This window comes from Leiobunum rupestre, chromosome 1 (genome assembly GCF_980474605.1).
Source record: "Leiobunum rupestre chromosome 1, qqLeiRupe1.1.hap1, whole genome shotgun sequence".
NCBI classification, from domain to species: Eukaryota; Metazoa; Arthropoda; class Arachnida; order Opiliones; family Sclerosomatidae; genus Leiobunum; species Leiobunum rupestre.
The window spans coordinates 39300597-39312782 of NC_143384.1; the positions used below are offsets into that span (position 1 = coordinate 39300597).

The 12186-nt window shown below is 35.8% G+C and overlaps 1 protein-coding gene across 2 annotated transcripts in view; it reads left to right on the forward strand.

Moving 5' to 3' along the window:
- Positions 1-5436: 5436 nt before the first annotated feature.
- Positions 5437-12186, forward strand: part of LOC149962849 (meteorin-like protein) — a 54380-nt gene continuing 47630 nt past the window's right edge. The window contains exons 1-2 of one of the 2 annotated variants that reach the window (XM_090180184.1): positions 5437-5590; positions 5680-6172. In XM_090180184.1, the coding sequence (XP_090036310.1) occupies positions 6015-6172 (158 nt within the window). In that variant the 5' untranslated portion in view covers positions 5437-5590; positions 5680-6014. Of the gene's footprint in view, positions 6173-12186 lie in introns of both variants that reach the window. The other variant, XM_090180175.1, reaches the window with a different exon arrangement.

A 12186-nucleotide genomic window follows, 5' to 3' on the forward strand; every position in this document is an offset into this window, starting at 1 on the left:
AAAATGGTTTCATAAACAAAAAACCTTTTTTTTTTCGTCCTAGGAGCGCGCAAAATTTTAAATTCGAGGTCAAAATGTAACTTCATAAGAAAAAAGCCTCCAACAAGGGGAGTATAGCAGTCTGATAACTTCGGTTCATTTACTTTTGGTATTACCTATGGAATTATATAATAGTACACTCAAAATGGACGACGATTTAAAGCCAAGGCTTAGTTTCAAATACCTCTATTTTCATGTTATTTCAATATAATTTTAAAATTTAAAATTTTAACTTGACTTATGAGTTAAAAATAGTTTGAACTTTAAAATATTAACTTGACTTATGAGTTAAAAATAGTTTGAACTTTAAAATTTTAACTTGACATGAGTTAAAAATAGTTTGAACTTTAAAATTTTAACTTGACTTATGAGTTAAAAATAGTTTGAACTTTAAAATTTTAACTTGACTTATGAGTTAAAAATAGTTTGAACTTTAAAATTTTAACTTGACTTATGAGTTAAAAATAGTTTGAACTTTAAAATTTTAACTTGACATGAGTTAAAAATAGTTTGAACTTTAAAATTTTAACTTGACTTATGAGTTAAAAATAGTTTGAACTTTAAAATTTTAACTTGACTTATGAGTTAAAAATAGTTTGAACTTTAAAATTTTAACTTGACTTATGAGTTAAAAATAGTTTGAACTTTAAAATTTTAACTTGACTTATAGAAGAAAACATTATGTGGAGCTAAATACATAATACAGTGAATTTCCAAAATTATTCATGATAAATATGGTTTATAAATAAATAAATATCCTTGCGCAGTGGCAGTAGCACCGAGGGGTAAGACACTCTGCGAACTCGGTGTACACTGCCGTATCTTTGACAGTGCTAAATGGAACTCGCGAACTCTTTAAAATATGTACCTTTAACAGTGCTAAATGCACGAACTCGGTGTACAGATTTTCTGGGACTTTCTTACCCCTCGAGTAGCACCTCTCCTAGTGATAGCAAATACGACCAATCAAATTCCAGCATTTTCCCAGCTCTACTTCCAAAACTCAAATATTAAAATGAAATTAAAATAAAATTATTATTAGCTGTAATTACATTTATTTCCGAAATAGCAAAAATCACACTCGGTCAACGAATTTCCAATTTAAATCGTTATGTTTAACGACACTTTAACCTTGAAGATATTTTCCAGAAAAACAGTCCAATAAAACCTGAACTCTTAGCACATTTCTATCATAAGCCTGTGTACTTTTCAATAAAAACCTTTCATTTATCTACAAGCTCAACAAAATACGCTTACAACTTGGAAAAAGAGAGATTTCGGCGTCTTCAAAAAGTTGGCACGAAAGCAATTAAGACATCCTTCACCGTCATAAAAAAAGCCCAGAGATAGTTCCTTTTGCAGAATGTTAAAAGAAAGTTTTAAAAAATAGTAAAATATGACTGTTAATGGCCAAAAACGGTGTCGTCCCATTGTGATGCCGAAAGAATCTCCCAAAAGGACGCAAAAAGTTTCGCGCCTAGAGGGCAGGCGTGTCGTAAAACATTTCCCTCGCGCGTTTAGTTCCGCTGGCGTCCGTCGAAGGCCTCCACCACCGCGTTCCTTCACTCAATTCGTAACCGGATAGTATCATATATGGTCGCGTAGGTTACTATTCCGTCTTGGATGGGGATGTCAGGTGACGTTTGATCTTCTCGGCGCTTTCGAGGCAAGGGTCGTAAAATAATTATTCTTTGACTTTTTATTGCCCTATTTTTAAGGAAGAAAGAAGCATTTTACGGCGAGGCTGGCGCGGCTCCGATCCCATTTTAGGACTAAATTGCCCTTGTATAATGGGCAAAGGCTTAAGTGCCCGTAAACGGCCATTTTGTTCGGGCTTGCACGTGGAAGCAATGATAAATGGAAAATTTTCTGTTGCCATGGTAATGCGATTTAGAGAACCGGGGCTGGGTTTACTTTTGGAGAGTGGTTCATAATGGAAGAACGAATAATTTTAGCAGTTTATTTTTAATCACGTTGGATTTCGGATTTCTTAACTTCGTCCCGATTTCCCGCGGAATTTCAAAATTTAACGTAGGATTTCGTGATTTCTTGCCGTATTTCTGGATTTCTCATCGGATTTCGAGATTTCACGTCGGATTGATGAATTTCTAGCCGGATTTCGGGATTTCTCATTGGATTTCGAGATTTCACATCGGATTTTGGGATTTCACGTCGGATTTCGGGATTTCTTGCCATATTTCGAGATTTCCAGTCGGACTTCGTGATTTCTTACCGTACTTCGAGATTTCCCGTCGGATTTCGGGATTTCTTACTGTATTTCGAGATTTTACGTTGGATTTCAGAATTTCTAGACGGATTTCGAGATTTCACATCGGATTTCTGGATTTCTACCCGGATTTCGAGATTTCATATCGGATTTCTGGATTTCTACCCGGATTTCGAGATTTCATATCGGATTTCTGGATTTCTACCCGGATTTCGAGATTCCACATCAAATTTATGGATTTCTAGCCGGATTTCGAGATTTCACATCGGACTTCTGGATATCTACCCGGATTTCGAGATTCCACATCGGATTTCTGGATTTCTTGCCGGATTTCGAGATTTAAAAAAAATCCAGGCTAGATTTCGGATTTCTTGGAAAGTGTTCAAGATTTCTTTGAATGTTCGACCCCCCGTTCAAACCACTTGGCGCTTTTCGGCAATGCTACGATATACTAGACACTAAATAATAATTAAATTAATTTCTGAAATTCATTATTATGTATTTTTGTGATAATCAATACTTTCAATTTTGAGCCTTAGTAATTAATATTTAACACTAGCGATTGTTACGAAACCTGTAAATTATTGTGAAATCTATTTCAATTAATCTTTAGTAGACCATATTGAGTGTAATACATTATTCTTTTCGTTCATTATTTTCATTAAATTTAAATAAAAATTCACGGAAGTAATAATTTTATAATTAAAATTTTTTAAATTAATTTCACGAAAAGTATAATTTGAAATTTAATCTTAAAAAAATAAATTTCTCGAAAAGTAAAATCCCAAATTTGAAACATAAAGTTCACGAAACAAATAATTCCAATTTTGAAAAATAAAGTTAACGAAATAAATAATTTGAAAATTAAATTGAAATTTAGAAAAAAATAAATAATTCCAAATTTGAAAAGTAAATCGAAATTCAGAAAAAAATAAATAATTCCAAATTTGAAAATTAAATTGAAATTTAGAAAAAAAGAAATAATTCCAAATTTGAAAATTAAATTGAAATTTAGAAAAAAAATAAATTCACATAATAATACATTCTACGTAAAAATTATTTCAAATTTAAATCTATTCGATTCGAATTATTGGCGTATTCTAATAACAACCAAAAATCCCAAAAAATGAGCCTTTTGAAAAAAAGTTACCACTAAGAAAAAAAACTCGAATTTTCAAACAAAAATCCTCCCTTTCCATTTCAAAGGATTTTCATATTCCGAGTCTGAATTCCCCGAATTTAACGCGTACAGCCCAAAAAAAAAGAGAAACTCATAAAAGAAAAAAAATCAACGCAATGATTTATAAAAGTGGAAATTTTTGTGAATCTCTCTTTTGGCGTTGAACAAAGAAGGTTTTAGTTGAGGAGCGCCCAGGGCTACACGAGCGCCATCATGCGCCCATCCAGAGAAACGAGAGAGAGAAATTACATCGACGCCCTCGCATAAGGAAAGTGAGCTAAAATCTCTCGCCCAAAATGTGCGCGTTTCCACCCTCTGTGATCTTCGTCCACCGCCCCCCCCCCGACGCCCCCCTCCAATTCCCCCCCCCCCTCGGGTGAGTCCCAAGACTGCACTTAAACATCAGTGGTTTACGCTTTCGCGAAAAACGTACGTCGCCCCCTCTGTACGTACGGATCTCCACTAATCTATTGAAATCTCACCAAGAGAAAAAGGTGCTTTGAACCGAACGTGAACCCACAGATGTAGCAGCGAACGTATGCTTTCATCCCGTCCGTTTTTAAGTGTTTTTGAGGTGGTTCCTGTCGAGTCATCAGAACGATCTTTGGAAACGCGCGTCTAAAAGTCGAAAGGCAACCGTTGCTATTTTCGTTTCTAAAGCTAACGGTAACACTTGATATTACGGAACTAAAACCTAACGGTAACAGTTGCTATTAAGGTTCTGAAACCTATCGGTAACAGGTGCTGTTTCGTTTCATAAACCTAACGGTAACAACAGTTATTTTGGTTCTTAAAGCTAACGGGAACAGCAGTTATTTTGGTTCTAAAAGCTAACGGCAACTGCCATTATTTGATTTCGGTTCTAAAATCAAAATTGGGGTTCTAAAAGCTGACGGCAACTGCCATTATTTGATTTCGGTTCTAAAAGCCAAATTGGGGTTCTATAAGCTAAAGGTAACATTTGCTACCTACGTTTTTAACGTTATAATACGATTTCTGCGTTTAGAATCCAAAGACGACCGCTTTACTGGGTCTAAAACTAAAGCCAATAGCAACTAGCTTGGTTCTAAAGCTAACAACCACAGCTAGGTTATAATTGATAACAAAACAGAGCTGTGTTATAATGCTAACAACAGAGCGGGGTTATAATGCTAACAAAAAAGAGCTGGGTTATAATGCTAACAAAACAACTGGATTATAAAGCTAACAACAGCAGCTGGGTCATAAAGTTATCAACAACAGCTGGGCTATAAAGCTAACAACCACAAGCGGGGTTTTAAAGCTAAAGCTTACAACAACAGAGCTGGGTTATAATGCTTACAAAAACAACTTGATTATAAAGCTAACAACAACAGCTGGGTTATAAAGCTAACAACAGCAGTGTTATAAAGCTAACAACAGCTGGGTTATAAAGCTAACAACAGCTGGGTGTCTAAAGCTGACAATAACAACTCGATTCTAAAGCTAAAAATAACAGCAGGAATATAAAGCTAACAACAAAAGCTGTGTTCTAAAGCTAACAACTGGATTGTAAAGTTTACATTTATAACTCGGTCATAAAACTAACACATACCGACATTTCATAGAGCTCTCACCTTTAAAGCAACAACGACAGAATTATATTCGTAGTTATATCGTAGTAGTTTTAGTAGTTGTTATTTTTAAAAATGCAAAGCCCATTTCCTCGCTTTATCGGAAGTTTCGAGGGTCAAATCTAACGTAGGCTGGCGACTTATTTCTCGGGTGATCCTCCCCATCACGTTTCCACTTTTTTATCGGAGCAGAACATCTCTACTCGCGGGCCCAGCTATACCCTCATGCGTGGATCCATCAAGTCTCAAGAGCAAGGTTGTTGAGGATGAGAGAGAAAGAGAGCGCTTCCCAGAACCACCGCCAGGGGAATTATACGGAGGGGAAAAGGGGGCCTATCTTTCAACGAGGCCGCGCTCGAGAAATTGCGCCCAGAGGAACCAGACTCAGTTCGGCCAGCGGTGCGGAACGCCACGGATACGTCGCCGCCGCAACTCGATATCGCCCGAATCTAAACATTGATTATTTACCGTTACGCGATTAATTGCCGCGAGGGGGCGTTCGTCAACAGCCCGCTACCCCCCTTTCCTGGGATAACATTTCGACGCAAAACGGTACGCCTTGTTCATTGCGTTGTCATTGATAATACCTTATTTAAAATTAATTAAATAAGTACCGAGTTAATCACTTCGTTAATTACTAGGTGGCGCTGATTAATTAGCGGTCGTTGTCATGGTGACGAAGTGAATTGTTTTTCGTATCAATTTATGGTGTTATTACGTACAAATTGCCCACCGCGACTACCTCTACTAGCGGAGTGTAGAGGCGAGAGCAATATTTTGATAAACAGTCGAGAAGAAGAGGCTCCCGTTGCAGCGAATGCGATGTATGAGAAGGAAGCGGGTGTGACGTCACGGCAGTAATTGGCCAAATAGGAAAAAGGGACACATCCTGTTTAAGGCGGCGCGCAAATTTGTGAGAACTCTTTCGGGAGGGGGCGGCCGCTATCTTCCGCTCTTCAATTCGACTCCCAATGGGATGGGTCATCGGAACTTCCTGGATGGCCACCACCAGGGTTCGACGCCGTACCGGACATTGAAAGGGACACTCGCCGTCTGGTTTTATCTGCTTCTGATACTCTTGTTCACCTCCGCCCTCAGGATTGAAGCCCGCGATGCCTGCGACTGGACTGGGAGGTAAGCAAAGGGGTCAAGGGGTCATTGTTTTAGTAGAGTGGTTAAGACAGCGCCTGACAGGCCCGAGAACAAACGAGGGCAGAGCCCCCCAGAAATAAAGTTGAGGAAAATAGCAATCAGGGAAAAATGTATTATCTCACTACCTTTATTTGGATCCGAATCCAGTCTTTCACAAGAGATATTCTGAAATTGCAGATGCGAGTAGCGTTAAGAGATATAACCGTAAAATTGATTTCGATAGATTCGTCCAAACCGAAAATCGCCGCGTCGTGTACCCTCTTTTACCTAAAATTCCTTCGTTAAAGGCTTAATTATATAGCCTGATATTTTTTTTAAGATATCGACTTCACTTTTGTTTTCAATGTATTCATTGACAGAGGAGACATAAGAAAATTACTTTTAAAAAATATATATAGTAATAAAAATTTAGAGCTGTACATTTTCTGGCTTAAGTTTTAAGTATATGAATTTTTGGATAAAATGGTTGAGCATCCCCAACCCGACCGACTAAAAAAAAATCGATTGCTCAACTACCAAAAGACATGATCTAGAATATTTGTATATTAATCAAAATGGAGAGCTACATCACAATTTAATTTCAGAAAAAAACAAAGATTTTACTGTAGTTTTGAAAAAATTGGTTTTCGCGGGTTTCACTGCACCTAAAGTTTAAATATTTCAATTGAAGAAATACCAAACTAGCCGATCAAAAGTGTTTCGGCGGATATAACATTGCCTTAGTATTTTGGGCTTCACCAGAATAAACGAAATTGAGAAAAGTGATTGACAATACTATAAAAACATATTCACTCATAAGTATGCTATAAAAGCAATTTATTTATTGAAACTTTGTCGTAATGAAATTTGACGTAAATTACGTCATTTCCAACTGTGACGACAAACTTGTCCTCAATCTTGTAAATCGGAAACGGAAGTTATTGTAGCGGATTTAGCATCTCGATCACGAGGTTTTGTTTCCATGGTAACGTTTTCAATTAATGGATCTTAAAATTCCTTTAGCGCGTGAAAATACGCCTCCATGTTAGGGTATAAAAGAAGGTAAATAAGCCTGCTATACCTCACAATGTAAAGGTACTGTCACGCGAAAAAACGTAATTTTGAAATCGGTCAATAGCACAAGCAATATAAGAAACAAGATTTCATTGAAATATTTCCTAATGAAATCTTATATGGGTACTCTTATGAGTTATTATGATTATGATTACATTTGTTATTTCAACTAATAATCCCTAAGGGTCTAAATCTAAACATAATATTTATATATGACATATTATATGACATTATTTATTTAAATAATAAATAACTAATATTTTTTGGAAATGAGGCTAGAGCTATGGTTAAATGAGCTCTAACCTACTGGTTAACTGGTGCTTTAGCAACGCAGACTGCTTTTAAATTATTTAAAATCTCTACGATTGTAATAGAAAATTAAGAAAATTTGAGACTTATTCTACAACAAACAAAATACGAGTTCGAAAATTACTAAAGCCCTCCTTCTATAGAGCTGTGAGCATTGTCTAAACATACATTTTGTTTTCGTGTACCCTGCTTTATCGACAATTCCCCACATTTTAAATTCGTACCAATACAAGCCTTACACGCGACTCAATTTAAAACACTTCTAAATTTAGTTTAGTTGGCCAATAGTCGAGTTGGAAAATTTGAGTTTAGTTGTCCTATAGTCGAGTTGACAAATTTTAGTTCAGCTAGACCACTGGTGTAGTAGGTTTTAATCTATATGCTGTGCTTGGAGCACCGGTATATAAATATCTGACATACTGGCGAATAGTCGAGTTGGCAAATTTTAGTTCAGTCGGAAAATAAACAAGTTGGAAATTTTTAATTCGGTTGGCCAATAGTCGAGTTGGCAAATTTTAGTTCAGTCGGAAAATAAACAAGTTGGAAATTTTTAATTCTGTTGGCCAATAGTCGAGTTGGCAAATTTTAGTTCAGTCGGAAAATAAACAAGTTGGCAATTTTTCATTCTGTTGGCCAATAGTCGAGTTGGCAAATTTTAGTTCAGTCGGAAAATAAACAAGTTGGAAATTTTTAATTCTGTTGGCCAATAGTCGAGTTGGCAAATTTTAGTTCAGTCGGAAAATAAACAAGTTGGAAATTTTTAATTATGTTGGCCAATAGTCGAGTTGGCAAATTTTAGTTCAGTTGACCAATAGTCGAGTTGGCTAAATCGAAATTTCAACCTTTATTTTCGCAAAGGTTCCACCAGCACCAGCCCCTTAGTTTTTCCAGCACCCCTGCCCCTTGGGCATTAGTTGGCAAAAAGTTAATTTCGCAACTCTCGGTTAAAGACGAAATTCACTACGCCCCTGGTGAATAAAAGAATATCCACTGTCTTTGTAGACTAGATAAAAAAGTATCAAATTTCACTCCTGGGATGAAAATTGTTTAATTTAGTTAATAAAAAATTAGGCGAATTTGAACTTGGCCCAAACGAGATTATTAAAATAAAAAATCCTAATTTCTATCACGAAACTGAAACTTGGAAACGATAAATTTTAATTACATTCCAGTTACCCTACTCCTTGATAAAAAAAAACCAAAACAAAAGACGTTTTTATCAAGGTCGCGTGACTCGCGTGCAAATTAAAATATTATATCCAGGCCGACGCGTCAACAAATAATTTCCCTTTCCGAACACACGACAGCCGAGGGGGGAGAATCTCCAAACGGTACCTCCCCCCCCCCGTTAAAAACGGTATATTATTTTCCCTGATTCGCTCGCAGTCATAGGCATGTTTCCGAAACGTTTATTTGTTGATTTCGCCCGAGTTGGTGAACAGGACGGAGGGAAAACGAAACCTTTCGAGCTATTTTTTCGGTCGGGATGGGGGGGTTAAAGAAGGTTTCGGTAAAATGTGACTCACGAGACCTCCGGGCTCATGTTTTTCGTAAAAAAGATTTTCATAGCGAAGACGCGAACAATAGATGGCGTTATACGCAGCGGCTCCTCTTCTCTACTGCTATTATAGCATTGCCCCTAACCATTAACAATGAAGCTGAGCCCTATATTTTTGTTGCCAGACATTTTCCACCCCCGGAGACGGCCGGAAAAGATTCTGCCAGATATTATTGAGAGCCAGTTCCGACGAGGCCCAACTTTCTTTACAGTTTTGAGTTCTTGCACACGCTTATGACCGTAGTGCCCCCTGTGGCGGAATGGAAAAATAAAATGGCCGTTATAGGTCGAAATTACGCCACTAAGAAGTTCTCGAAAAGAAACTTTTAAAAGTTGAACCGCTTTTTTTTAGTATAGAGTAAAATAAACTTAAGTGTTATTGGTCTGAAGTGTGTGTCAAGTTGAGAAAAATTCTTATAAGAATAGTATTTTCTTTGGCGCCAAAACGTAGGTTCCGCCATAGTATTGTCGATACTACGACCCAAGATATTAATTTCAGGGCCCCCAGAGGTGCTATAATTCCTGTAAATCCTATATTTTAAAAAATGTCCTATAACATCCTATATTTTTAGCAAAATCCCCCAAAAGTCCTATAAAATCCTATAATTTTGATATTATGCCCATTTGAAATACCGCCTCTCAGTTAAATTTCTAGATTTAGCTATAGGATAAATTCCTATACAAAGTCATTCTAGTCTATACTTTGTTATTGTTAACATGGTTAGCTACTAGTATATTTTTGTGATGAAATGGTTCAATAGTTTCTATTTTTCAAGTGAAAATCAAAGAATTATTTCACTAAATATATATTTTGTTTTTTAAATACATAAAGTTAGTAAATGAAATAGCATATTTAGTCCTATAAAATCCTATAGTTTGAAAAAATAGTCCTATAAAGTCCTATATTTTTAGAAATATAACCCTATTTTTCCTCTAAAAAAATTTATGATTTGAGTGGGGGCCCTGTAATTTACTTCCTTCACATTTTGACAGGAAAACGAAAGTTGGTTATTTTCAGTGTATTTCAAACAATAGAATCGGAATTTGACAATATTGATATCTATTTTTTGGCCGGCTGTGTATTTTGTTCGCCTGGCAGCCCTGTTTTCCCTATACCGAAAATGGCGTACGTTTGCAGTGTTCCCAGGTGGACAATAGTGTGGAAAATTCCGACCTGGCCCAAAGTGGACCATAAATATTTTCACCCCAGAAAATTATAAAATAATAATTTAAAAAAATATTTTAACACCGAAATTTCAGATTTAGGCTACTTAAAGCAAATATATGCGTAGGAATGGTCAGATTCTGTTTAACATTAGAATAGTTTGTTATTTTTTGGAATAATTAATTATAACATCGAACGTTCAGTGTAAATCAAGACATTTTTACAATAAACTCCCTTAAAATGTAATTCCAATTACAGGGAATATAATTTATCTGGCAAATAGGAAACATTTATTAAAATACAAATGAAAAAAATAAGCCAAAATTTTGGCACAAATTAAGTCAGGTAAAATCTCCCGAGATGATTTGGGAAAACTTGAAAATCCAGGGAATTTGAAAAAACTATGATTGGTGATTAAGCCTTGGGAAATTTCTTAGTTCCTTTTGGCACTGGTTTGGCCACATTTAAGTGTGAAACCTTATTCATTTATCGGCAAAATTATTAAAATAATCTTTTCTATGCAAAGAAATAATCCCATCTCAATGTTATGTGCATGCATGTATAACATTTATAATTATATTTTTAAAATAAATACTCAATTCACGTAGATCACCTTAGCCATTTAGAGAATACCCAATGAAATTGTGGTTTTCTTGCTGCTACTAAAAAAAAAACAATCTTCCTACCTACAAACAACATTAATGTTGTACAAAATGGTAGCGCCCACTTTTGGCGCGAAATAAATTCTGTAGCTTTCTAGAATGCGTCAAGTTGATAAGAAATTAAGAATTCGAATAAGAATGCTAGCCGAAACACAATACCAAGAAAGTCTACAGTAGCATTTCCCTTAAAAAAAATTAAAAACTTAATTTTTTCTGATTATAAAAATTGTGCAATTCTTCCAAATTGACATTGTATGTTTTGTCCGTAAAATTTCTTCTACAAAAAACTCTTTTTAAGATTAAAAGTCAATCAATTTCGAACAAGTTGGTAAGTGCTTGTAAAACACAAACACCTCTATTTTCTGTGTTCAACTTCACGAAAATAACCCGGAAAAATGTCAACAGTACATTTCAATTTGATATCGACCCGGAAATTGTTGGTAGTTTCTATTTTATCAGAAGTCGCTTCCGCGTTCTAATCGAGCTCCTTTCTAATTAATTTAATTAATAATAATAAGGAGTTCTACAAAAGCAACCAACTTCTCTCGCGTCATTAGTCAACACGTTACTCTCGAGGTTCACCCATAAACAATTCTGGAAAGCGCATTTTCGAAATCTTAACAACAAGTTTGTTCCGTGATTTTTACCAACAATTCACCAAAGTGCATTTTCAAAAGCTTAAAGTAAGTTTAATCCTTGACGTTTACCAATAATTAACTAAAGTGACGTTTACTAACAATTCACCAAAACGCAGTTTCGAAATCCAATAAGCAAGTTTGTTCCGTGACGTTTACCAACAATTCACAAAAGCGCATTTTCGAAATCCTAAAGGCAAGTTTGTTCCGTGACGTTTACCAACAATTCACCAAAACGCAGTTTCGAAATCCTAAAAGCAAGTTTGTTCCGTGACGTTTACTAACAATTCACTAAAGCGCATTTTCGAAATCCTAAAGGCAAGTTTGTTCCGTGACGTTTACCAACAATTCACCAAAACGCAGTTTCGAAATCCTAAAAGCAAGTTTGTTCCGTGACGTTTACTAACAATTCACTAAAGCGCATTTTCGAAATCTTAACAGCAAATTTGTTCCGTGACGTTTACCAACAATTCACCAAAACGCATTTTCGAAATCCTAAAAGCAAGTTTACACCATTAATAATTCAGTATGGCCACTAGCGAATCAGTTCGTCCGAAAAAGACTCCATTAACGGGAGACATTCACTACATCAAATTCAACTGCGGATACAAAAT